Below are 26,472 nucleotides of genomic sequence, written 5' to 3'. Positions count from 1 at the left end.
AGCGCTTAGAACAGTGCTTTGCACATAGTAAGCGCTTAATAAATACCATAATTATTATTATTATTATTATGTGCCAAGCACTGTGCTAAGCACTGAGGTAGATGCAAGGTAATCAGGTTGGACACAGTCCCTGTCTCCCAAGGCGCTCACGTTCTTAATCCCCATTTTACAGATGTGGTCGCTGAGTCCCAGAGAAGTGAAGTGACTTGCCCAAGGTCACACAGCAGACAGGTGGCAGAGCCGGGATTAGAACCCATGACCTTCTGACTCCCAGCCCTGTGCTCCTTCCACTAGACTATGCTGTTTCCTAATTGCCATCATAATTGAGAAGCAGTGTGGCTCAGTGGAAAGAGCCCGGGCTTTGGAGTCAGAGGTCATGGGTTCAAATCTTGACTCTGCCAATTGTCAGCTGTGTGACTTTGTGCAAGTCACTTTATTTCTCTGAGCCTCAGTTACCTCATCTGTAAAATGGGGGATTAAGACTGTGAGCCCTTCGTGGGACAACTTGATCACCTTGTAACCTCCCCAGGGCTTAGAACAGTGCTTTGCACAGAGTAAGTGCTTAATAAATGCCATCATTATTATTATTATTATTATCCTGTCTCATCGGAGAAAAAAATGTTCCAAAGAAATGGAATTGTGAACCATTTATTTGGAGGCACATAATTTGAAGGCTTCATGAGAAGCAGCATGGCACAGTGGATAGAGCATGGGCTTATCTGTTGTTATATTGTCCTCTCCCAAGTGCTTTGTTCAGTGCTTTGCACACAGTAAGTGCTCAATAAATATGGCTGACTGAATGAAAAGGTCATGGGCTCTAATTCCAGTTCCACCATTTGTCTGCTGTATGACCTTGGGTAAGTCACTTCACTTCTCTGTGCCTCAGTTCCCTCACGTTTAAAATGGGGATTGAGACTGTGAGCCCCATATGGGACAAGGACTGTGTCCAATCCGATTTGCCTGTATCCACCCCAGCGCTTAGTACATAGGCTGGCACGTAGTAAGTGCTTAACAAATACTGTAATTCTTACTCCTCTGTGTGTATGCCCAACTTTTATTCAAACAAATGTTTGCTGGTGCCAAGTTACAAGCACAGATCGTGTCTTAATTGCTGGCCCAACTTGTACTTCCCAAGTGCTTAGTACAGTGCTCGGCACACAGTAAGCGCTCAATAAATATGAATGATTTATTGGCCCGATCATTCTCCTGTGGGAAACATCTGCCACGTGCTTTCATTCTGAGGGCACAAGTGTCCAGCTCTGTGTGCAATTGTTGGTGCACACAATTTTGCAACTGCAGATGACCTAAAATCAGACATAATATGGTCAGACTGGGAAAATGAAAAACACCGAAACGATTCAGGGACTTACTTTCCTTCGCTTTTTCTTTCTCTCCGAGTTTGATGTAAAGGTATCTGGGGCTTTCCGGGCAGAAGAAGAGGAGGCAACTTTGAAGGATAGCAGGGGCACTGGACAAACTAAGCAACACTGGCCACAGGTCATCATTTCCCAGGATGAAGTCGAGTCCAATGATCTGAAAAGGCAGATTCACAAAACAGATCCCACACAGAGTCATACAATTCCTATGGTTGGCTGAACCCTAACAGTGGGTCAGCCCCAATTCCAAAGCTTAAACCTTAGCCTGAACTCTTACCAGCTAAATGGAAAACCTGATGATAATTTATGCTCCAAGTTGTATTGTAACGTGTAAACATGAAATGGTACAAAATGATATTACTGATATTTCCTGTGCTTAATGTGTTAAATGATATATATTTGTGTATATAATATATTTACATGTATAAATGATATATAGATAGATAGATAGATATGTTTCTGTATATATATTGCCCCCACCCCCAGACTCGATTAAATGCATACGCCAGACCACCACTCTCCCCACCGTCAAAGCATTATTAGGTCACATCTCCTCCAAGAGGTCTTCCCTGATTTAGTCCACCTTTCCCAGGCTCTCTCTCCTCTCCGCATCATCTACGCACTTGGACCCTGATCTTTGTACATGCACATATTTATTATTCTATTTATTTTATTAATGATATGCATATATCCATAATTCTATTTCTTTATATTGATGCTATTGATGCCTGTCTACCTGTTTTGTTGTCTGTTTTCCCCCCTTCTAGACCGTGAGCCCGTTGTTGGGTAGGGATTGTTTCAATTCGTTGCCGAATTGTACTTTCCAAGCGCTTAGTACAGTGCTCTGCACACAGTAAGCACTCAATAAATATGATTGAATGAATAATAATAATAATAATGGCATTTATTAAGCGCTTACTATGTGAAAAACACTATTCTAAGTGCTGGGAAGGTTATGAGGTGATCAGGTTGTCCCACGGGGTCTCACAGTCTTCATCCCCATTTTACAGATGAGTTAACTGAGGCACAGAGAAGTTAAGTGGCTTGCCCAAAGTCACACAGCTGACAATTGGCAGAGCCGGGATGGATGAGCATTTGATATTCACCTGCCACCCTTCATCCCAAAGCACTTCTGTACCTCTTTATATATTATAAATTATTTGTTTATATTAACATCTGTCTCCCCCACCTAGACTGTAAGCTCATCGTGGGCAGGAACCCTACTAGCTAAGTCTGCTGCAGTGCACTCTCCCAAGCGCTTAGTCCAGTGCTCTGCACATAGTAAACGCTAAATAAGTACCACTGATGATGATGATAATGACGATCACACTTGTTTGGAACAATCCTTCTGTACCTGGCTTACAAGGATCCCAGAGACTATGGCCAGCTGGTGGAACGTACCAAGAGCCCCTCGAAGAGACGTAGGAGAGATTTCGCCAACATACATGGGAACCAGTCCTGTTACTAGCCCTGGATAAAACAGAATGAATCGATCCATCAATCAATCATATTTACTGAGAGCTTACTCTATGCAGAGCACTGTACTGAATGCCTGGGAGAGTACAATATAGAAATATAGCAAAGTTGGTCAATGTGTTCCTTGCCCACGATGAGCTTACAGTCTAGGGGGGAGATGGACATTAATATTAATTATAAATAAATTACAGATAGGGACGTGCTGTGGGGTTGAGGCAAGGGGTCAGTATAAGAGAGCAAATCAGGTTGACACAGAAGGGAGAAGAGGAAATGAGGAAGGCCTTCGAAAAAAGATGGGCCTTCGATAAGGCTTTGAAAGTGGGAAGAACAAATGTCGGTTGGATATGAAAAGGTGGCAGGATGTGGGCTAGAGGTCGGAGGCGAGATAGATGAGATCGAGGTACGGGGAGATGGTTCGCACTGGAGGAGCCAAGTGTGTGGCCTGGACGGTAGTAGGAGAGCAGTGAGGTGAGATAGGAGGGGGCAAGGTGATGGACTCCTTTGAAGCACTCAAAAATGGTTTCCAGTCAGCTCCAGTTTGAAGGAAAGATACAGTGAGAGAATCAATCATCTCAATGTTCTTTATCCCCATAGGAGAGCTTGCCACATCCTGGGGCCCTAGCCAGGCTTCAGTCAACACAGGGATAAGGCTGGGTGGTCCAATGGTCATAGAGGACTGGGTTTGGTTGCATTATGTACACATTTACTATTCTATTTATTTTGTTAATGATGTGCATCTAGCTTTATTTCTATTTATTCTGTTGACTTGACACCTGTCCACGTGTTTTGTTTTGTTGTCCGTCTCCCCCTTCTAGACCGTGAACCCGTTGTCGGGTAGGGTCTGTCTCTATATGTTGCCAACTTGTACTTCCCATGCGCTTAGTACAGTGCTCTGCACACAGTAAGTGCTCAGTAAATACGATTGAATGAATGAATGAAATCACGTGTTCACTCACATCTCACCCCTTTTTAGGGCCAAATGTGAAGTGGGGAATTCATTCATTCAATCGTATTTATTGAACACTTACTGTGTGCAGAGCACTTTACTAAGTGCTTGGGAAAGTTGTTGCTGTTGTTTTATGCTGTCGAGTGGTGTCCGACCCATAGCGACACCATGGATGCATCTCTCTCAGAATGCCCCGCCTCCAACTGCAATCGTTCTGGTAACGGATCCATAGAGTTTTCTTAGTAAAAATATGGAAGCGGTTTACCACTGCCTCCTTCCATGCATTAAACCTGCGTTTCTACCCTTGACTCTCTCCCAGGCCGCTGCTGCCCAGCACAGGGGAGTTTTGACTCGTAGCAAATGGCTTTCCATTCGCTAGCCACTGCCCAAGTTAGGAATGGAACATTTAGGCCTCTGCTGGACTCTCCCTCCCACAGTCGAGACTGATAGAGTACTGGAAACTCTCCAGGTGCCACCCTGAGAGGTCCTTGGGAAAGTACAATACAGGAATAAAGAGAGAAAATTCCTGCCTGCAATGAGCTCATGGTCCTCTTGCTCACCTGCTCTTTCCACATTTATGCCCACTGTTGGGTAGGGACTGTCTCTATATGTTGCCAACTTGTACTTCCCAAGCGCTTAGTACAGTGCTCTGCACACAGTAAGCGCTCTATAAATACGATTGATTGATTGATTGATTTATGTGAACACACCACACGGGCACATCTCCTCCAAGACTTTTCTTGACTCTTGCTTTTTTTCAACTCTCTTATCTGTTGCCCTGACTTGCTTCCTGCGTTCATTTCCCTCCCAGCTCCACAGAACTTATGTACATAGCTGTCATTTATTTATTTGTATCGATGTCTGTCTCCCCCTCTAGACTGCGAGCTCGTTGTGGGCAGGAAATATGTCTGTTTATTACTGTATTGTATTCTCCCATGTACTTAGTACATTGCTGTGCACACAGTAAGCGCTCAATAAATACGATTGACTGACTGATGGCACAGGCTCAGAAATGTCCATTTGAAACCAAGGCCTGGGCCTCCTTTCACTTCCATTTGGACCCAGGTCAATCAGTCGGTGCCTTTTATTGAATAATAATAATAATCATCATCATCATCGTCATCAATTGTATTTATTGAGCGCTTACTGTGTGCAGAGCACTGTACTAAGTGCTTGGGAAGTACAAGTTGACAACATATAGAGACAGTCCCTACCCAACAGTGGGCTCACAGTCTAAAAGGGGGAGAATGACATTTGTTAATGACATTTATTAATGACATTTATTAAGTGCTTACTATGTGCAAAGCACTGTTCTAAGCACTGGGGAGGTTACAAGGTGATCAAGTTGTCCCACGGGGGGCTCACAGTCTTAACCCCCATTTTAAAGATGAGGTAACTGAGGCACAGAGACGTTAAGTGACATGCCCAAAGTCACACAGCTGACAACTGGTGGAGTCGGGATTTGAACCCCTGACCTCCGACTCCAAAGCCCGTGCTCTTTCCACTGAGCCGCACTGCTTGAGTGTTTACTGTGCGCAAAGCACTGTACTCAGAACTTGGAAAGTACAATTCAGCAATAGAGACAATTCCTACCCACAACGGGCTTACAGTCTAGAAGGGGGGAGACAAACATGAAAACAAGTAGACAGCACCAATAGCATCAATATAAATAGAATTCTAGATACACATCAAAACAAGTAAACAGGCATTAATATAAATAAATAGAATTATAGGTATGTACATATATACCCAAGGGCTATGGGGTGGGGAGGTGGTGTATAGCAAAGGGAGCAAGTCAGGGCAATGGGGAGGGGAAGAGGAGCTGAGGAAAAGGGGGGATAAGTCTGGGAAGGCCTTTTGGAAGAGGTGAGCCTTCAGTAGGGCTTGGAAAGGGGACGAGTTTGCTGGCTCTACTTCTCAATCCCCATCTATCATTCATCCATTTCAATCACTCTTTCATTCATTCATTCAGGTAATAGGGTGTAAAGGACAATAGCGCATTAGATTTCTATAACATCTTAGCCCATGAAAATTAACAAATATTCTATGTAATAACACACCAACATTAGGTGTAAAGGAAAATAGCGCATTAGATTTCTATAACATCTTAGCCCATGAAAATTAACAAATATTCTATGTAATAACACACCAACGTTATTCACTACTAAGATGGAGCACATCAGATACCGGCCCTACTGAGAGCTCACCTCCTCCAGGAGGCCTTCCCAGACTGAGCCCCTTCCTTCCTCTCCCCCTCGTCCCCCTCTCCATCCCCCCCATGTTACCTCCTTCCCTTCCCCACAGCACCTGTATATATGTATATATGTTTGTACATATTTGTTACTCTATTTATTTGTTTATTTATTTTACTTGTACATATCTATTCTATTTATTTTATTTTCTTAGTATGTTTGGTTTTGTTCTCTGTCTCCCCCTTTTAGACTGTGAGCCCACTGTTGGGTAGGGACTGTCTCTATATGTTGCCAACATGTACTTCCCAAGCACTTAGTGCAGTGCTCTGCACACAGTAAGCGCTCAATAAATACGATTAATGATGATGATGATGATGATGATTGATTATTTGGTGGATTTGTGGAGGGAGGGCATTCCAGGCCAGAGGTAGGTTGTAGGTCAGGGGTCAGCAGTGAGACAGGCAAGAGTGAGGCCCAGTGAGGTTAGCCCCAGAGGAGAGGAGTGTGGGGTCTGGGAAAAGTGAAAAGAGAGCACTTACTATGTGCAGAGCATTCATTCACTCAGTTGTATTTGTTGAACACTTACTGTGTGCAAAGCACTGTACTAAGCACTTGGGAGAGTACAGTACAACAATAAACAGATACATTCCCTGCCCACAATGAGATTACAGTTTAGGGGTGGGGGAGAGATATACATTAAATAAATAACATTTAACAATCTGTAAAATGGGGATTAAAACTGTGAGCCCCACGTGGTACAACCTGATCACCTTGTATTCTCCCCAGCGCTTAGAACAGTACTTTGCACTTTCATTCATTCATTCAATCATATTTATTGAGTGCTTACTGGGTGCAGAGCACTGTACTAAGCACTTGGGAAGTACAAGTTGGCAACATATAGAGACAGTCCCTACCCAGCAATGGGTTTGCACGTAGTAAGTGCTTAACAAATGCCATCATCATCATCATCATCGTTATAATTATAATTTTAAATTAAATAATTATAAATAAATTATGGCAGACATGTTCCCTACCCATAACAAGCTTACAGTCCTCAGGGGGAGACAGACATTAATGTAGATGAATCATCAATTTATAATATATAATTTAAAGATATCAGACTTAGACACTGGTCCACTAAAGATCAACGAAGGCCGAGTAGGCCTCAGGAATCGATTGGGTCAGGTGGGCCAGAATGGAAGAACCTGGCCCAAGATTCTGTGATCATCATCATCAATCGTATTTATTGAGCGCTTACTGTGTGCAGAGCACTGTACTAAGTGCTTGGGAAGTACAAGTTGGCAACAAATAGAGACAGTCCCTACCCAACAGTGGGCTCACAGTCTAAAAGGGGGAGACAGAGAAGAAAACCAAACATATTAACAAAATAAAATAAATAGAATAGATATGTACAAGTAAAATAAATAAATAAATACAGTAATAAATATGTACAAACATATATACATATATATAGGTGCTGTGGGGAAGGGAAGGAGGTAAGATGGGGGGATGGAGAGGGGGACGAGGGGGAGAGGAAGGAAGGGGCTCAGTCTGGGAAGGCCTCCTGGAGGAGGTGAGCTCTCAGTGGTGTCCTCTCCTGTGCCTTTTCTGCTCAATAATAGTGTCTATCAAGCACTTATCAATTGTGCTAAGCACTGGGGCTCAGTCTAAGAGGCAGGGAGAGGGGGGAATCTCGTCCCCATTTTACAGTTGTGGCTGTACACTGAGACCCCGAGAGGGTGAGCAACTTACCCCAGGAGAAACAGCGTGGCCAAGTGGAAAGGGCATGGGCCTGGCGGAGGACCTAAGTTTTAATCCCGGCTCCGACAAACGCCAGCTGCGTGACCCTGGGCAAGTCACTTAACCTTCCCGCGCCTCAATTCTCCTAGCCTCCCTCTTAGACCGTGAGTCCCATGTGGGATAGGGACTGTGTCCAAACAGATGCACTTGTATCTATCCCAGCGCATAGAGCAGTATTTGACACATAGTAAGCGCTTAACGGGCACCGTAAAAAAAATGATGCTTAGAACAGTGCTTTGCACATAGTAAGCGCTTAATAAATGCCATTATGAATCTTATGATGCATGCCATGGGCACTCCAGCTGTATTTGAGGTCGATATCGACATGAGAAGCAGCATAACCTCGTGGATAGAGCACTGGCTTGGGAGTCAAAAGAGCCTGGATTCTAGTTCCGGCTCAGCCACGCATCAGCTGTGTGACTTTAGGCAAGTCACTTCACTTCTCTGGGCCTCAGTTACCTCATCTGTCAATTGGGGATGAAGACTGTGAGCCCCATGTGGGACTGTGTCCAACCTGATTAGCTTGTATCTCCCCCAGAGCTTAGAACAGTGCCTGGTGCACTTAACTTCTCTAGGCCTCAGTCTCCTCAACTGCAAAATGGGGATTCAATATCTGGTCTCTCTCCTTAGACTGTGAGTTCCTTGTGGGACAGGAACAGTGTCTGACCTGATTATCTTATATCTACCCCAGTGCTTAGAATAGTCCGTGACACAGTTAAAAAAAAAATCCTAAGAAACCCAGCTTGTACATTTGCCCCGTGAGAACCTGGGCCATGATATTTTCCCTTGCCATGTCCAATAATCAGCTTCACTTCCTGTTCTCGCCGCAAAAGCCATGCTCAGTGGGGACAAATTGAGAGTGTGGGAGTTATTTCTAGCCTTGCCTCCTCAGACCTCAAGACAAAAGCTAATTTGGTTAAAATACCTTTGTTTATGCTTGGGGGGAATGAAAGAAAGATGTTTAATTAAAATGCCAACTTGACATCTGTGGGCATTTTAGACTCTCGCTTCAATGGCTGTGAGAAATCTGTGGAATGGAATCCTAGTTTCTGAAGGCTTCAGTGGTATGGGCATTTTAGGCTTAATTTGTCACCTCAATAGCCCTCTAAGGGACACAGTCCTACGCAAATGCCTTCTTTTGTCCTAAAAGTAATTATGGCTATAGGGGAGAATCCCCAATAAGCCCCTCTAGAGCCAAGAGGGATTAAAAAGGCAGTTGTTGTTTGGGCCAAAAGGGCTTCTTAAAACTGTGAAAGAAATTCCATTGGATAGCTCTCAGGGCAGGGGGTTGATTCAAATTCAGAATTTAACAACTTGGTAGATTTCTTCTTTTCCAGATGAGTGAGTAATGGGTTTGTTCACCCTGATCTTTGTTGATCTTTTGGCTTGGGAAGTTTGTGAAGTTGTTTGCAAGAGTTTGCTGGCTCTACTTCTCAATCCTCATCTATCATTCCCCCTCTCCATCCCCCCTGCCTTACCTCCTTCCCTTCCCCACAGCACCTGTATATATATTTGTACATATTTATTACTCTATTTATTTATTTATTTTATTTGTACATATCTATTCTATTTATTTTATTTTGTTAATATGTTTGGTTTTGTTCTCTGTTTCCCCCTTCTAGACTGTGAGCCCGCTGTTGGGTAGGGACCGTCTCTATATGTTGCCAACTTGTACTTCCCAAGCGCTTAGTACAGTGCTCTGCACACAGTAAGGGCTCAATGAATATGATTGATTCATTCATTCATTTCAATCATTCATTCATTCATTCAGGTAATAGGGAGTAAAGAACAATGCACATTAGATTTCTATAATATCTTAGCCCATGAAAATTAACAAATATGATATGTAATAACGCACCAATATTATTCACTACTCAGGTGGAGCACATCAGATACCGAGGAGCACTTTTTAGAGGTTTGGACAGAAAGTGAAAAATAATGACATATCTAATGGGAACAGGTTTAAGCAACATAACTGGAATTTGGCCAGATCATTAAGATGAATTATTTTTAGTCAGGCTGTTGCTTTGTTCTTTTCTTCCAGAATATGTGAACTTCTGCTAACTGTATTCAATTCTAAAGAATTAAAATAAATGGAGTTATTTACTGGTCACTGTTGCCTTCCTTCCTGCACATGAGTAGAGGCTTTTCCTTTCTATTTACGTGACATTTCACATGGAAAAGTGATTTTCATAAAAAAGCTTGTGCAGTCAATCAATGAATCAATCACATTTGTTGAGCACTTACCGTGTTCAGAGCATTATACCAAGCATTTGGGAGAATACAGTATAACAGAGTTGGTAGACATGTTCCTTGCCCACAACAAGTAGAAAAGTCCAGAGTTGAGTTGTAATCCACTAGATTTTGGGGGCAGGATTCATGTCTACCAATCCTGCAGTACTCTCCCAAGCATCAGTGGAAAGAGCACGGGCTTTGGAGTAAGAGGTCATGGGTTCAAATACCGACTCTGCCACTTGTCAGCTGTGTGACTTTGGGCAAGTCACTTCACTTCTCTGTGCCTGAGTTACCTCATTGGAAAAATGGGGATTAAGATTGTGAGCCCCCCCATGGGACAACCTGATCACCTTGTAACCTCCCCAGAGCTTAGAACAGTGCTTTGCACATAGTAAGCGCTTAGTAAATGCCATTATTACTATTTCCCGACTTGTACTTCCCAAGTGCTTAGTACAGTGCTCTGCACACAATAAGCGCTCAATAAATACAGTTGAATGAAGGAGTGAATTAATTAATACAGTGCTCTGGACATGGTGAGCATTCAATAAATACTATAGGTTAAGTAAGCACGTCGTGGGCGGGGATTGTCTCTCTTTATTGTACTTTCCAAGGACTTAGAATAGGGCTCTGCACACAGTAAGTGCTCAATAAATGCGATTTACATATTTATTTATAAATATGAATGAATGAAAAATTGACCTGCCTCCTCCTGTATGAATTTTGACCATTCATTTATTCATTCAATCGTATTTATTCATTCAATCATATTTATTGAGTGCTTACTGTGTGCAGAGCACTGTACTAAGCACTTGGGAAGTACAAGTTGGCAGCATATAGAGACGGTCCCTACCCAACAACGGGCTCAAAGTCTAGGAGGGGGAGACAAAACATGTGGACAGGTGTCATCAGAATAAATAGAAGTAAAGCTAGATGCACATCATTAACAAAATAAATAGAACAGTAAATATGTACAAGTAAAATAGAGTAATAAATCTGTACAAAAGCCAGCCACTCAATCAATCAATCAATCAATCAATCGTATTTATTGAGCGCTTACTATGTGCAGAGCACTGTACTAAGCGCTTGGGAAGTACAAATTGGCATCACATAGAGACAGTCCCTACCCAACAGTGGGCTCACAGTCTAAAAGGGGGAGACAGAGAACAGAACCAAACATACCAATAAAATAAAATAAGTAGGATAGAAATGTACAAGTAAAATAAATAAATAAATAGAGTAATAAATATGTACAACCATATATACATATATACAGGTGCTGTGGGGAAGGGAAGGAGGTAAGACGGGGGGATGGAGAGGGGGACGAGGGGGAGAGGAAAGAAGGGGCTCAGTCTGGGAAGGCCTCCTGGAGGAGGTGAGCTCTCAGCAGGGCCTTGAAGGGAGGAAGAGAGCTAGCTTGGCGGATGGGCAGAGGGAGGGCATTCCAGGCCCGGGGGATGACGTGGGCCGGGGGTCGATGGCGGGACAGGCGAGAGCGAGGTACAGTGAGGAGATTAGTGGTGGAGGAGCGGAGGGTGCGGGCTGGGCAGTAGAAGGAGAGAAGGGAGGTGAGGTAGGAGGGGGCGAGGTGATGGAGAGCCTTGAAGCCCAGGGTGAGGAGTTTCTGCTTGATGCACAGATTGATCGGTAGCCATTGGAGGTTTTTGAGGATCAATACACTGTTCTTCAATATCTTCATTCATAAAAAGGGGTGACAACCATGACTTTACTCCTGCAGTTGAAGAGTAACTAATCCAAATGATAATGAAGCTCTTCAGCTACGTTGGCTGTAGTTAGTGTGAGCGTGAGTGTGTGGATGTATTTCTCCCCTGCAAATCGATTAAGAATTGAGTAAAGCTTTCCACAAGCATACAGTGGCGGTTTGGTTTATCGCTCTGAACTTGTCACAGAGTACCTGGTCTAAGAATTTCCTGGTTTGATTTGGGGCCCACGACAGATAACAAATGCCCAAAGGGTTCAGATCCAGGTGTATAGATGACATGGAAGGGAGGAGTTGGAGGAAAGAGGACTTAGTCGGGAAGGCTTCTTGGAGGAGATGTGACCTTAACAAGGCTTTGAAGATGGGGAGAGGGGTGGTTCTCTCATGAATGAAGGGGGAAGGGGTGGGACCATCTCTATATATTGCCGACTTGTACTTCCCAAGCGCTTAGTGCAGTGCTCTGCATGCAGTAAGCGCTCAATAAATACGATTGAATGAATGAGGGTGTGATGTGGGCAAGAAGTAGGTGGTGAGATAGATGAGATCAAAGTACAGTGAGTAGGTTGGCATTAGAGGACTGAAGTATAGAATAATAACCATCATAATAATAATAATAGTGATAATAGTATTGGTATTTCTTACTTAATCCCCATTTTTATTCATTCAATCGTATTTATTGAGCACTTACTGTGTGCAGACCACTTTACTAAGTGCTTGGGAAATATAAGTTGGCAACATATAGAGACAGAGAGACAGTCCCTACCCAACAACAGGCTCACAGTCTAGAAGGGGGAGACAGACATTTTCCAGATGACGGAACTGAGACACAGAGAAGTTAAGTGACTTGCCCCAAGTCACGCAGCAGACAATGGGCAGGGCCGGGATTAGAACCCATGGCCTCCGACTTCCAAGCCCGGGCTCCTTCCACTAAGCCAACACTGTATGTGGGTTGGGCTGTAGTGGATCAGGGAGGTGAGGTAAGAAGAGGCAAGCTGATTGAATATTTTAAATCCTACGGTAAGGCATTTCTGCTTATAAGACTAGACTAGATTTAGAGAAGCAGCATGGCTCAGTGGAAAGAGCACGTGTTTTGGAGTCAGAGGTCATGGGTTCAAATCCCGGCTCCACCAATTGCCAGCTGTGTGACTTTGGACAAGTCATTTAACTTCTCTGGGCCTCAGTTACCTCATCTGTAAAATGTGGATTAAGACTGTGAGCCCCATGTGGGACAACCTGATCACCTTGTATCCCCCCAGTGCTTAGAACAGTGCTTTGCACAAAGTAAGCACTTAACAAATACCATCATCATTATTATTATTAGTGCTCAATGCACCGTGAGCACTTAATAAATGCCAATGATGGATTGATTGATCGAGACTGGGAATGATTTTCTTGGCAGTTGCTGGTTGCCTTCCCACATAGCTCTGCCCCTTTCCAGTGAGATCCTACAATCTCATGGCTCAACTGTTGAGGAGAATCCAACTATCACTCTTTGTCCAATAGCAACACAATTGTCTGTCCTAGCCAGAGACCCTGCTCTCCTCCTCGAGACATAATAATAATAATAATTGTGAGATTGCTTTGGAAAGATTTATACTGCAAAATGAGGGACCATTCTCTTCCAACGTGCATGTGTCTGGTAATTACGTGGCGGAGCGTCATGAGAAACTTTGGCGTGTGTATTGCAGGGAACACATGTGCAGCATTGGCCGTGGCATGAGTTGTTGCAAAGTACTGAGCAAAGTACTGAGCTGTAAGCAGTGTAGCTCAGTGGAAAGAGCAAGGGCTTTGGAGTCCGAGGTCATGGGTTCAAATCCCAGCTCCTCCACTTGTCAGCTGTGTGACTTTGGGCAAGACACTTCACTTCTCTGGGCCTCAGTTACCTCATCTGTCAAATGGGGATTAAGACTGTGAGCCCCACGTGGGACAACCTCATCACCTTGTAACCTCCCCAGTGCTTAGAACAGTGCTTTGCACATAGTAAGCGCTTAATAAATGCCATCATTATTACTGAGAAGCAGCGTGGCCTGGTGGGGAGATCACAGGCCTGGGAGCCAGAAGGACCTGGGTTCTAATATCAGCTCAGCCACCTGTCTGTTGGGTGACCTTGGGCAAGTCACTTCACTTCTCTGGGCTTTAGCTACCCCATCTGTAAAGTGGGTACTGAGACTGAGAGCCCCATGTGGGACATGGACTGTGTCCAAACTAACTAGTCTGTCTCTACCTTGGTGCTTAATACAAGGCCTGGTGCACTGTAAGGGTTTAACAAATACCATCAAATTAAAAGAAGTGAGCTCACGCAAACATGAGAAGTAGTGTGGCTCAGTGGAAAGAGTATGGGCTTTGGAATCAGAGGTCATGGGTTCAAATCCCGGCTCCACCAATTGTTAGTTGTGTGACTTTGGGCAAGTCACTTTAACTTCTCTGTGCCTCAATTCCCTCATCTGTAAAATGGGAATTAAGACTGTGAGCCCCACGTGGGACAACCGGATCACCTTGTATCCCCCCAGTGCTTAGAACAGTGCTTTGCACATAGTAAGCACTTAACAAATACCATCATTATTATCATTATTATTATTCAAGAATACAGTCCCCATGACTGAATGTAAAAATGCCATTTATTCTCCCTATTTTTCAGCCCAAGTATATTTAAAGACCCTGATGGATTATCAACGCTATGGAATTGGAGAAGACTGGGAATTCATCATCATCATCATCAATCGTATTTATTGAGCGCTTACTGTGTGCAGAGCACTGTACTAAGCGCTTGGGAAGTACAAGTTGGCAACATATAGAGACAGTCCCTACCCAACAGTGGGCTCACAGTCTAAAATTGAATTTTGTATTCTGAGATTTACTAGAAACAATCTTTGTCCTCCACCTATGAAAATCAATCAGTGGTATTTACTGAGTGCTTACCATAAATAATATACTGACATCCTCTGCATATGAAATAGCACTCTTCTTGAAACACTGAGCATAAACTTAAATTCTTTACATTAAACCTGTTTTCCCACCATAAATTTCAGTCTCAAAATGAAGTAAAATCTCCTTCCCAGATTCTTTCTTTCTCTCTTTCCAAGCTGTCCTTTTCTACTTGCATGGCATGTGGCCTTTCTCGATCTAATCCATCGTTAGAATTTAATGAGTGCTTCCTATGTGCAGAGCACTGTACTAAGCACTTGGAAAAATTCAGAACACTAGAGTATTGTACCTGCCCACAAAGAGCTTACAATCATAAAGGGCACGGTGACGTGGATAGAGCACGGGCCTAGGAGTTAGGAAGTCTCTCTTTAAAGGTCTCCCTTTAGAAACAGTGTGGCCTACTGGATAGAGCATCATCATCATCAATCGTATTTATTGAGCGCTTACTGTGTGCAGAGCACTGTACTAAGCGCTTGGGAAGTACAAATTGGCAACATATAGAGACAGTCCCTACGCAACAGTGGGCTCACAGTCTAAAAGGGGGAGACAGAGAACAAAACCAAACATACTAACAAAATAAAATAAATAGAATAGATATGTACAAGTAAAATAAATAGAGTAATAAATATGTACAAACATATATACATATACACAGAGCATGGGTTTGGAAGTCAGAAGGACCCGACTCCCTGCTACACAACTTGTACACACAACAAGTGCCAACTTGTACTTCCCAAGCACTTAGTACAGTGCTCTGCACACAGTAAGCGCTCAATAAATACGATTGAATGAATGCATGAATGAAATCCTTCTTTAGCTAGCTAACCTGCTCAGCATCCCCCAAACCAAAAGAGATCCCAGGTGGGCAGTAGAGCAGTGTAGAGCAGGGTGGGTTACCCTGGCATGTCCCCCTTGCAGTTTGTGAAGCAAGGAGGCTCTCTGTTGCCTCTGCTGATTCAGCACATGGTGACAAGAAGCTTACCAAAGTTTACCTCGAAGCGATTGTCCATCCACCTCCTCATAATAATAATAATAATAATAATGGCATTTATTAAGCACTTACTATGTGCAGAGCACTGTTCTAAGCGCTGGGGAATTTACAAGGTGACCAGGTTGTCCCCCGTGGGGCTCACAGTGTTAATCCCCATTTTACAGATGAGGTAGCTGAGGCCCAGAGAAGTTAAGTGACTCTCCCAAAGGTCACACAGCTGATGAGTGGTGGAGCCGGGATTTGAACCCATGACCTCTGACTCCAAAGCCCGGGCTCTTTCCACTGAGCCACGCTGCTTCATCAGACAGAAACTCCTCACCATTGGCTTTAAAGCACTCAATCACCTTGTAACCACAACCTCGTCACTGTTCTTTAATCTTACCTGTCCCCTATCCTCCCTGTGGCCTGGAACTCCCTCCCCCTTCATATATGGTAGACCACTACTCTCCCCGCTTTAAAAGCCTTATTAAAATCACATCTGCAAGAGGCCTTGCCTGAATAAGCCCTCATTTCCCCTACCCCTTTTGCTCTTTTGTCCTGCCCTTACATTTGAAGCTGCTCTTTAAGCACTTGATGGGCTAGTAGCAAGAGCACGGGCTTGAGAGTCCGAGGTTGTGGGTTCTAATTCCGGCTCTGTGTGACCTTGGGTCAGTCATGTCACTTCCCTGGACCTCAGGTCCCGCATCTGAGTCTTGTCAGGCTTGCCCCCGCCACACCATGCCCAATCAGACGCTCTCCCAGAGGAATAATTATAATAATAATAATTAATAGGAATAGGAATAATAACAACTGTATTTATTGAGTACTTACTATGAGCCAGACACTGTACTGAGCGCTGAGGTTGTTACAAGGAGACCTTCCCAGACTGAGCCCCCTCCTTCCTCTCCCCCTCCTCCCCCGCCTTACCTCCTTCCCCTCCCCACAGTACCTGTATATATGTATATATGTTTGTACGGATTTATTACTCTATTTATTTTATTTGTACATATTTATTCCATTTATTTCATTTTGTTAATATGTTTTGTTTTGTTTGTCTCCCCCTTCTAGACTGTGAGCCCGCTGTTGAGTAGGGACCGTCTCTATATGTTGCCAACTTGGACTTCCCAAGGGCTTAGTACAGTGCTCTGCACACAGTAAGCGCTCAATAAATATGATTGAATGAATGAACCAGTACCACTATTATTATTATTATTAATATTCCCCCACTCAACCTCAGCACTTTTGTCCATATCCATAATTTATTTTAACATCTCCCACTCTAGATTCTAAGTTCCTGGTGGGCTGGGAACGTGTCTACCAACTCCGTTATATTGCGTTCTCCTAAGTGCTTAGTAGAGTGTTCTGTGCACAGTAAGTGCTCAATAAATACTCTTGATTGATTGGATGATTGATTGATACCTCTCTGGGAGAAGGCAGAGAAGCAAAATAGAGTCAGCACCTCTCTTTCTCCTTCTACAGCCCAGCCCGCACACTTGACTGCTCTAATGCTAACCTACTCACCAAACCTCGATCTCTATCTCCCCACCAAACCCTCGCCCATGTCCTGCCTCTGGTCTGGAATGCCCTCCCTCCTTATATCCAACAGACAGTGACTCTCCCCCCACCTTTAAAACCTTAATGAAGGCGCATCTCAGAGAAGCAGCGTGACTCAGTGGAAAGAGCCTGGGCTTTGGAGTCAGCGGTCATGGGTCTGAATCCCGGTTCTGCCAATTGTCAGCTGTGTGACTTTGGACAAGTCACTTAACTTCTCTGGTCCTCAGTTACCTCATCTGGAAAACGGGGCTTAAGACCGTGAGCCCCACATGGGACAACCTGATCACCTTGTAAGCTCCCCAACACTTAGAACAGTGCTTTGCACATAGTAAGTGCTTAATAAATGCCATTATTATTATTATTATCTCCTACAAGAGGCCTTCCCAGACTAAGTCCTCCTTTCCTCTTCTCCCACTCCCTTCTGCGTCGCCCTGACTTGCTTCTTTAATTCATCCCCTCTCCCACCCTCACATCATTCATCCATTCATACAATCGTATTCATTAAGCACTTACTGTGTGCAGAGCACTGGACTAAGCGCTTGGGAAGTACAAGTTGGCAACACATAGAGACAGTCCCTACTCAACAATGGGCTCACAGTCTAGAAGGGGACATACATCACTTATGTACTTATCTGTAACTTTATATTAATAATAGTGACATTTATTAAGAGCTTACTATGTGCAAAGCACTGTTCTAAGTGCTGGGGAGGTTACAAGGTGATCAGGTTGTCCCACGTGGGGCTCACAGTCTTCATCCCCATTCTACAGATGAGGTCACTGAGGCCCAGAGAAGTGAAGTGACTTGCCCGAAGTCACACAGCTGAGAAGCGGCAGAGCCGGGATTTGAACCTATGACCTCTGACTCCAAAGCCCGGGCTCTTTCCACTGAGCCACGCTGCTTCTCCGAATTAATTAATTATTAATGTCTGCCGCCTCCTCTAGACTGTAAGCTCATTGTGGACAGAGAAAATGTCTGTTATATTGTTAAATAGAATTGTCCCAAGCACTTAGCACAGTGGTCTGAACACAGTCCCAGTGGCTTTCTGCAAAAATCACGACTGTGACTGCACCAGGGTAACCTAGGTTCTGGCCTCCTGTCCGATAATGTCAGGATCAAAACTGCCTCGGTTGCCACAGACCGGGGACTCAGATTGTAGGCTACATTATTATATTGCTATATTGAGACGGTTATATTGTTATATTGAGAAGCAGTGTGGCTTAGTGAAAAGAGCCTGGGCTTGGGAATCAGAGGACGTGGGTTCTAATCCTGGCTCCGCCTCTTGTCTGCTGTGTGACTTTGGGCAAATCACTTAATTTCTCTGTGCCCCAATTGCCTCATCTGTAAAATAGGGATTAAGACTGTGAGCCCCACGTGGGACAACCTGATAACCTTTTACCTACCCAGCACTTAGAACAGTGCTTGGCACATAGTAAGCACTTTATAAATGCTATCATTATTATTATAGTGTACTCTCCCAAGCACTTAGTATAGTGCTCTGCACACAGAAGGCACCTCATAAATATGATTGATTGATTGTTTCACAATCAACCAATTTTACTGAGGTCACACAACATCGATTTTCACCTATGCCACTTGGATAATTATAACTCAGTAACTCAGTAGACTTGGCTCAAAGGATCTTTGGTTAAAATAAATCAGAATTAGGTCCTCACTTACCACAGTACAACCCCATTATGGCTCTGCCAGCGATAATAAGAATATGAGATGGCCCAAATTTAGCCAGTCCCATCAGGAGAGCTCCCGTCACGGAGAGACAGTTTGCAGCCAACATTGCTTTAATTCTGGAATTAAGGACAAAGTTATGGAGCAGTTAGTCCAGGATGACATCGAGAAACCATACGATATTTGTTTTAAGGAGATTCCAAAATCTTGGTCTTTTATTTTCATTGTGCTGTCAGTGCTACGAAAGGAATTCTGAATTTAAGGTGGGTTCTCACTTTATTTGGGATTAATTAAAATTGGGCCACTTGTACCATGAAAGGAATATAAATGCTCAGGTGTGGGGTGGATCCTAAGCTGTGGGCACAAGTTGTGTGCACAACCCTCTCACTGTGCCTCAGTCTCATCTATCTTGCTGCCAAACCCTTGCCCACACCCTGCCTCTGGCCTGGAATGCCCTCCCTCCTCAAATCCCATAGGCAAACTCTTATTGAAGGCACATAATAATAATAATAATAATAATAATAATAATAATAATAATAATAGTATGTGTTAAGCACTTACTATGTGCCAAGCACTATTTCTAAGCACTGGTGTAGATTCAAGGTAATCAGGTAGTCCCACATGGGGCTCACAGTCTTCATCCCCATTTTACAGATGAGGGACTTGAGGCACAGAGAAGGTAAGTGAATTGCCCAAGGTCACACAGCAGACAAGTGGCAGATTAGAACCCATGTCCTCTGACTCCCAAGCCCAGGCTCTTTCCTCTAAGCCATACTGCTTTTCTCACATCTCCTCCAAGAGGCCTTCCCTAATTAAGTCCTCTTTTCCTCTTCTCCGACTCCCTTCTGTGTCACCCTGACTTGTTCCCTTTAATAATAATAATAGTAATAATAATAATAATAGCATTTATTAAGCACTTACTATGTGCAAAGCACTGTTCTAAGCGCTGCGGAGGTTACAAGGTTAACAGGTTGTCCCACGTGGGGCTCACAGTCTTAATCCCCATTTTACAGATGAGGTCACTGAGGTCCAGAGAAGTTAAGTGACTTGCCCAAAGTCACACAACTGACAAGTGGCAGAGCTGGGATTTGAACTCATGACCTCTGACTCCAAAGCCTGTGCTCTTTCCACTGAGCCACACTGCTTCTTTCTTTATCATCAACCCCCACAGCACTTAGGTGCGTATCTATAATTTATTTATTTGTATTAACATCTGTCTCCCCTTCTAGATTGTAAGCTCACTGTGGGCAGGGAATGTGTCTGTTATATTGTTCTATTGTACTCTCCCAAGCGCTTAGTACAGTGCTCTGTACACAGTAAGCTCTCAATAAATGATTGAATGAATGAGCAAGCGCAGAGTGAGTACTAGGACCTGGGTTTTGACGGAACCATCAGAGTTCTGGTTTGGCCACGTTGGTTAGTAGAAATAATAATAATAATAGTAATGATTATTACTCTATACTCTATACTAAACTCTATACTAAATGCTGGGATATATATGAGATAATCAGTTTGGACCCAGACACAGTTCCTGTCTCCATGGGGCTCATAATAATAATAATAATAACAATAATAATAATAATAATAATAATTATTATTATTATTATGTGCTTTGCATGTAGTAAGCGCTTAATAAATGCCATTAAAAATAATAATAATAATGGCATTTATTAAGCATGTACTATGTGCAAAGCACTGTTCTAAGCACTGGGGAGGTTACAAGGTGATCAGGTTGTCCCACGGGGTGCTCACAATCTTAATCCCCATTTTACAGATGAGGTAACTGAGGCCCAGAGAAGTTAAGTGACTTGCCGAAAGTCACACAGCTGACAATTGGCGGAGCCGGAATTTGAACCCATAACCTCTGACTCCAAAGTCCGGGCTCTTTCCACTGAACCACACTGCTCATAGTCTAAGTAAGGGGAGGACAAGTTTTAAATCCCTATATTACAGATGAGGAAACTGAGGCACAGAGACTTTAAGCGATGGAGCCCGCAACAGGCCAGTGCCGGGTTTAGAACCCAGGTCTTCTGCTTCCTAGGACCGTGCTCTTTCCACTAAGCCATGCTCTTTCACCCAAGGGGTTTGGTATTGATGAGCAATTGGTTTCTAATCTTATTAGCGGTTTTGGATGAGTTGCCAGGATACAAATTCGAGCTGACACTGGCTCCCCAGATATGAACAGATCTGGCTGCAACTGTCATTAATGGAGTTACCTGTTGATGAATACCTTGTTTGTATTCTTTTTAAATATGGGATTACAATCACAACGAGTCTATCTACTTCTTGCATAACGCTATTCTATTTATTTTGTTAACGATGTGCATTTAGCTTTAATTCTATTGTTCTGACGACTTGACACCTGCCCACGTGTTTTGTTTTGTTGTCTGTCTCCCCCTTCTAGACTGTGAGCCCGTTGTTGGGTAGGGACCGTCTCTATATGTTGCCGACTTGTACTTCCCAAGCGCTTAGTACAGTGCTCTGCACACAGTAAGCGCTCAATAAATACGATTGAATGAATGAATAAAGAGAAGCAGCATGGCTTAGTAGATAGAGCACGGGCCTATGAGTCATAAGGTTCTGGTTCTAATCCCAGAAACTCCACTTGTGTATTGCATGACCTTGGATAAGTCTCTTCACTTCTCTGTGCCTCAGTTACCTAATCTGTAAAATGGGGATAAGGACTGTGTCCAACCTGATCGATCATACCTACTTCAGCCCTAAGAACAGAGTTGGCACATAGTAAGTGCAGCATGGTGTAGTAGATAGAGCCCAGAAGGTCTTGGGTTCTAATCCCGGCTCCACCACTGGTCTGTTGTGTGACCTTGGGGCAAGTCATTTCACTTCTTTGGGGCTCAGTTACCTCATCTGTAAAATGGGGATTGAGACTGTGAGCCCCACGTGGGACAGGGACTGTATCTACCCCAATTTGCTTGTATCCACCCCAGCACTTAGTGCCTGGCACTTAGTAAGTGTTTAACAAAATACCATCATTACTATTACTATTATTACTATTATAGTGTATGTCTGCTCGTATACTTCTCTTCTCTTATGCTGTCAAGTCATCTCCAACCCATAGCGACGCCACGGGTACATGTTTCCTAGAACACCCCACTTCCATCTTCATCATCATCATCATCAATCGTATTTATTGAGCGCTTACTATGTGCAGAGCACTGTACTAAGCGCTTGGGAAGTACAAATTGGCAACATATAGAGACAGTCCCTACCCAACAGTGGGCTCACAGTCTAAAAGGGCTCACAGTCTATCGTTCTGATAGTGCATCCATAGAGTTTTCTTGGTAAAAATACGGAAGTGGTTTGCCATTGCCTCCTTCCACACAGTAAACCTGCGTCTCTGCCCTCGTCTCTTTCCCATGCTGTTACTGCTCAACAAAGGTAAGTTTTGACTTGTAGCAGATTGCCTTCCACTCACTAGCCATTGGCCATGCTCGGAACTGGATGCATATGTCTCTGCTTGACTGTCCCTCCTGTAGTCGAGACTGGTAGAGTACTGGAAACTCTCCAGGTACAACCCTGAGAGGGGTGCTCATACATTACCTATTCTTAATTGCATATTTTGGGGAGTATTGCAAAAGGGTTGGGGAGTATAAAAAGAGTAGAAAATCGGGAAATTAATTAGGATATTTTTTTTCCCAAAGAGGATCACAGCGGCTGATTGGCTGGACTGGCAGAAATTTGGCCAGTAGACGTGACATGGAAATCTCAGATATAGAATTGAAAGGAGAGCCCTCACCCCTACAAATATCCCTCCTTTAAATTAGGAGGAAATCACTGGAAAATTGCAAGAAAATTAATCAATCCAAATTCTTCACTGAGCAATTACTAACTCTATTACATTCTCCCAAGCTTAATAAAGTGTTCTGTGAAAAATGAAAATGATCTCTGCTCTCCAGGGTCTTCCAGTCGATTGGGGAGGCAGAACTAAACTAAGGTATGGAAAGGAGCAGTAATACGCTGTTGGTGATGAATGTGGTATTTGTTAAACACTTGTTAAGCCAAACAATGCACTGAACACTGGGGTTGAGACAAGATGTTCAAATCAGACATGGGCTCACTGTCAAAGGGGGAGAGAGGTGGCTATTCTATCCCCATTTTATGGATGAGGAAACAGGAACCAGAGCAGTTAAGTCACACAGCAGGCAAGTTGGGGAAGCTGGGATTAGAATTCAGGTCCTCTGACTCCCATTGCTCTTTCCACTAACCCATGCTGTTTCTGTGTGTTCCTTCTCCACCCTTATTGACACCCGTGCCCATTTCCCTCACCTGTTGCTCCAGACATTAAACTCCCTCCTTAAGGCCCCCTGTCCCCCCACTTCCCCCAATCCTTGCCCCCAGTGACCTGGCCACCTACTTCATCAACAAAATTGACATTATCAGGTGTGATCTCCCCAAAATCTCCCCTGTCCCTCTCTAGTCCCTCCCTTCTCCTGCCTCTTCTTCAACTCTCCCATCTTTCCCAGCAGTATCTCTGGAGGAAATTTCCTGCCTTCTCTCAAAATCTGCCCCCTCCACCTGTGCACAGTAAGCACGCAATAAATACGATTGAGTCGAGAGTGGAGTGCATCCGACCCCACTCCTTTGCACCTCAGCTAAACACTTGCCTCCTCCCTTCTTCCCTCCATAACAACCTTCTTTAACTGTTCACTCTCCAGTGGCTTCTTCTCCACTGCTTTTAAACACACCCGTGTCTCCCACATCTTAAAAGAACCCTTCCTTGACCCCACGGCTCCCTCCAGTTATCGCCCCATTTCCCTCCTACCATTCCTCTCCAAACTCCTTGAGCAAGCTGCCCACACCCACGGCCTCGAGTTCCTCTTCTCCAATTCTCTCCTTGACCCCCTCTAATCTGGCTTCTGTCCCCTTCACTTCACAGAAATCACCCTCTCAAAGGTCACCAATGATCTCCTTCTTGCCAAATCTAGCGGCCTCTTCTCCATCCTAATCCTCCTCAAACTCTCAGCTGCCTTTGATACTGATGACCACTCACTTCTCCTGGAAACATTATCCAACCTTGCCTTCACTGACTTTGTCCATTTCTGGTTCTCCTTGTATTTCTCTGGCTGCTCATTCTGAGTCTTTTTTGTGGGCTCCTCCTGTGTCTCCCATCCCTTGAGTGGGCCCTTCAAAGTTCTGTTCTGGGTCCCCTTCTTTCCTCCATCTACACACACTCCCTTGGAAAACTCATTCAATCAATCAATCGTATTTATTGAGCGTTTACTGTGTGCAGAGTACCGGACTAAGTGCTTGGGAAGTACAAGTTGGCAACATATAGAGATAGACTGGCTCACAGTCTAAAAGACTTCGCTCAAATTGGTTTCAACTGTCACCTCTAGGCTGATGACACCCAAATCTATATCTCCAGTCTTGATCTCTCTCCATCTTTGCAGTCTCACATTTCCTCCTGCCTTCAAGATGTCTCTACTTGGATGTCCTCCCGTCGCTTCAAACTTAATATGCCTAAACCTGAACTTCTTATCTTCCCACCCAAACCCTGTTCTACCGCTCACTTTCCATGCCACCACCATCCTTCCTGTCTCATAATGAATCAATCGCATTTATTGAGCGCTTACTGTGTGCAGAGCGCTTGGGAAGTACAAGTTGGCAACATATAGAGACGGTCCCTACCCAACAGTGGGCTCACAGTCTAGAAGACCCATAACCTTGGTATTATCCTTGATTTCTCTCTCTCATTCAACCAAGATATTCAAGCCATCACTAAATCCTGTCAGTTCATTAATTAATTAATTAATTAATTCAATCGTATTTATTGAGCGCTTGCTGTGTGAAGAGCACTGTACTAACTGCTTGGAAAGTACAATTTGGCAACAAATAGAGACAACCCCTACCCAACAACGGGCTCACAGTCTAGAGGGGGGAGGCAGATACAACAAAACAAGTAGACAGGCATCAATAGCATCAATATGAATAAATAGAATTATAGATATAAACACATCATTAAAAATAAATAGAATAATAAATATTTACATATATACACAAGTTCTGTGGGGCAGGGAGGGGAATAGAGCAGAGGGAGGGAGTTGGGGTGATGGGGAGGAGGCCTTTCAGTCTGGAAAGGCCTCCTGGAGGAGGTGAGCTGTCAGTAGGGCTTTGAAGGGGGAAAGTGTGCTAGGTTGGTGGAGGGAGGCATTCCAGGCCTTCCATGTGAGGAGGGAAGGCATTCCAGGCCAGAGGTAGGACATGGACCAGAGGTCGACAGCAGAACAGATGAGAACGAAGCACAGTGAGAAGTTTGGCAGCAGAGAAGCAAAGTGTGTGGGCTGGGCTGTAGAAGGAGAGAAGGGAGGTGAGGTAAGAAGGGGCAAGGTGATGGAGAACTTTGAAGCCGGTGGTGAGGAGTGTTTTCTTGATATGAAGGTTGATAGGTAACCACTGGAGAATTTTGAGGAGGTGGGGGTGACATGCCCAGAGCGTTTCTGTAGACAGATAATTCGAGCAGCAGAGTGAAGTGTAGACTGAAGTAGGGAGAGACAGGAGGTTGGGAGATCAGAAAGGAGGCTGATGCAGTAATCCAGTTGGGATATGATGAATGATTGTACTAACAAGGGAGCAGTTTGGTTGGAGAGGAAAAGGCGGATCTCGGCGATGTTGTGAAGGTGAAACAGGCAGGTATTAGTGATGGATTGGGTATGTGGGGTGAATGAGAGAGTGGAGTCAAGGATGACACCCGGGTTGCAGGCTTGTGAGACGGGAAGATTGGTAGTGCTGTCCACAGTCACGGGAAAGTCAGGGAGAAGACAAGGTTTGAGAGGGAAGATAAAGAGCTCTCCCTTTCCATTTCTACCTTTACCAAAATCAGATCAGCCTACCTTTAGACTGGTCAGTTCTCACCTTTACCAAAATCTGCCCCTTCCTCTCTGTCTAAACTGCTACCACATTAATGCAAGCGCTTATCCTATCCCACCTTGATTATTGAATCAGCCTTCTTGCTGACCTTCCTGCCACCTGTCTCTTCCCACTCCAGTCCATACTCCATTCTACTGCCTGCATCATTTTCCTTCAGAAATGTTCAGAGCATGTTTCCCCACTCAAGTAATTCCAGTTGCTGCCCATCCACCTCAGCATCAAACAAAAACTCCTCACCATTGGCTTTAAAGCACTTAATCGCCTGCCCCCTCCTACTTCACTTCACTATTCTACTACAACCCAGCCCGCACACTTTGATCCTCTAATGCTAATCTTCTCACTGTACCTCAATCTAATCTATCTTGTCACTGACCTCTCACCCACATCCTATTTCTGGCCTGGAATGCCCTCCCTCCTCATATCAGATAGAAAATTGTTCCTCCCCACTTCAAAACCTTATTGAAGTCACATCTCTTCCAGGAAAGCTTCCCTAAGCCCCCCTCTCTATTCTCCTACTCCCTTCTGCATCACCCTGATTTTCTCTCTTCAATTCATCCTCCCCTCATTCCCTAAGCACATAAGTCTATCTATCTATATCTATCTCTGTAATTTATTTATTTATATTAATGTCTGTCTCCCCCTCTAGACTGTGAACTCAATGTGGGTAGGAAATGTGTCTGTGTGATATTGTACTCTCCCAAGTGCTTAG

General features: G+C 44.0%; 1 protein-coding gene across 1 annotated transcript in view; it reads right to left on the bottom strand.

Annotated features, from left to right (window-relative positions):
* The window catches only part of SLC2A2 (solute carrier family 2 member 2), a 93,882-nt gene that overhangs the window by 37,969 nt on the left and 29,441 nt on the right, over positions 1 to 26,472 (bottom strand). The window contains exons 4-6 of the mRNA XM_038744467.1: positions 18,870 to 18,994; positions 2,731 to 2,846; positions 1,371 to 1,533 (exon numbers count right to left, since the gene is read on the bottom strand). Of these exons, the coding sequence (XP_038600395.1) occupies positions 1,371 to 1,533; positions 2,731 to 2,846; positions 18,870 to 18,994 (404 nt within the window). The remainder of the gene's footprint in view (positions 1 to 1,370; positions 1,534 to 2,730; positions 2,847 to 18,869; positions 18,995 to 26,472) is intronic.

The sequence above is a fragment of the Tachyglossus aculeatus genome, chromosome 1, assembly GCF_015852505.1.
Source record: "Tachyglossus aculeatus isolate mTacAcu1 chromosome 1, mTacAcu1.pri, whole genome shotgun sequence".
NCBI lineage: Eukaryota > Metazoa > Chordata > Mammalia > Monotremata > Tachyglossidae > Tachyglossus > Tachyglossus aculeatus.
Note: the sequence above shows the minus strand (reverse complement) of the source record. Positions and strands in the feature narration are given on the sequence as shown.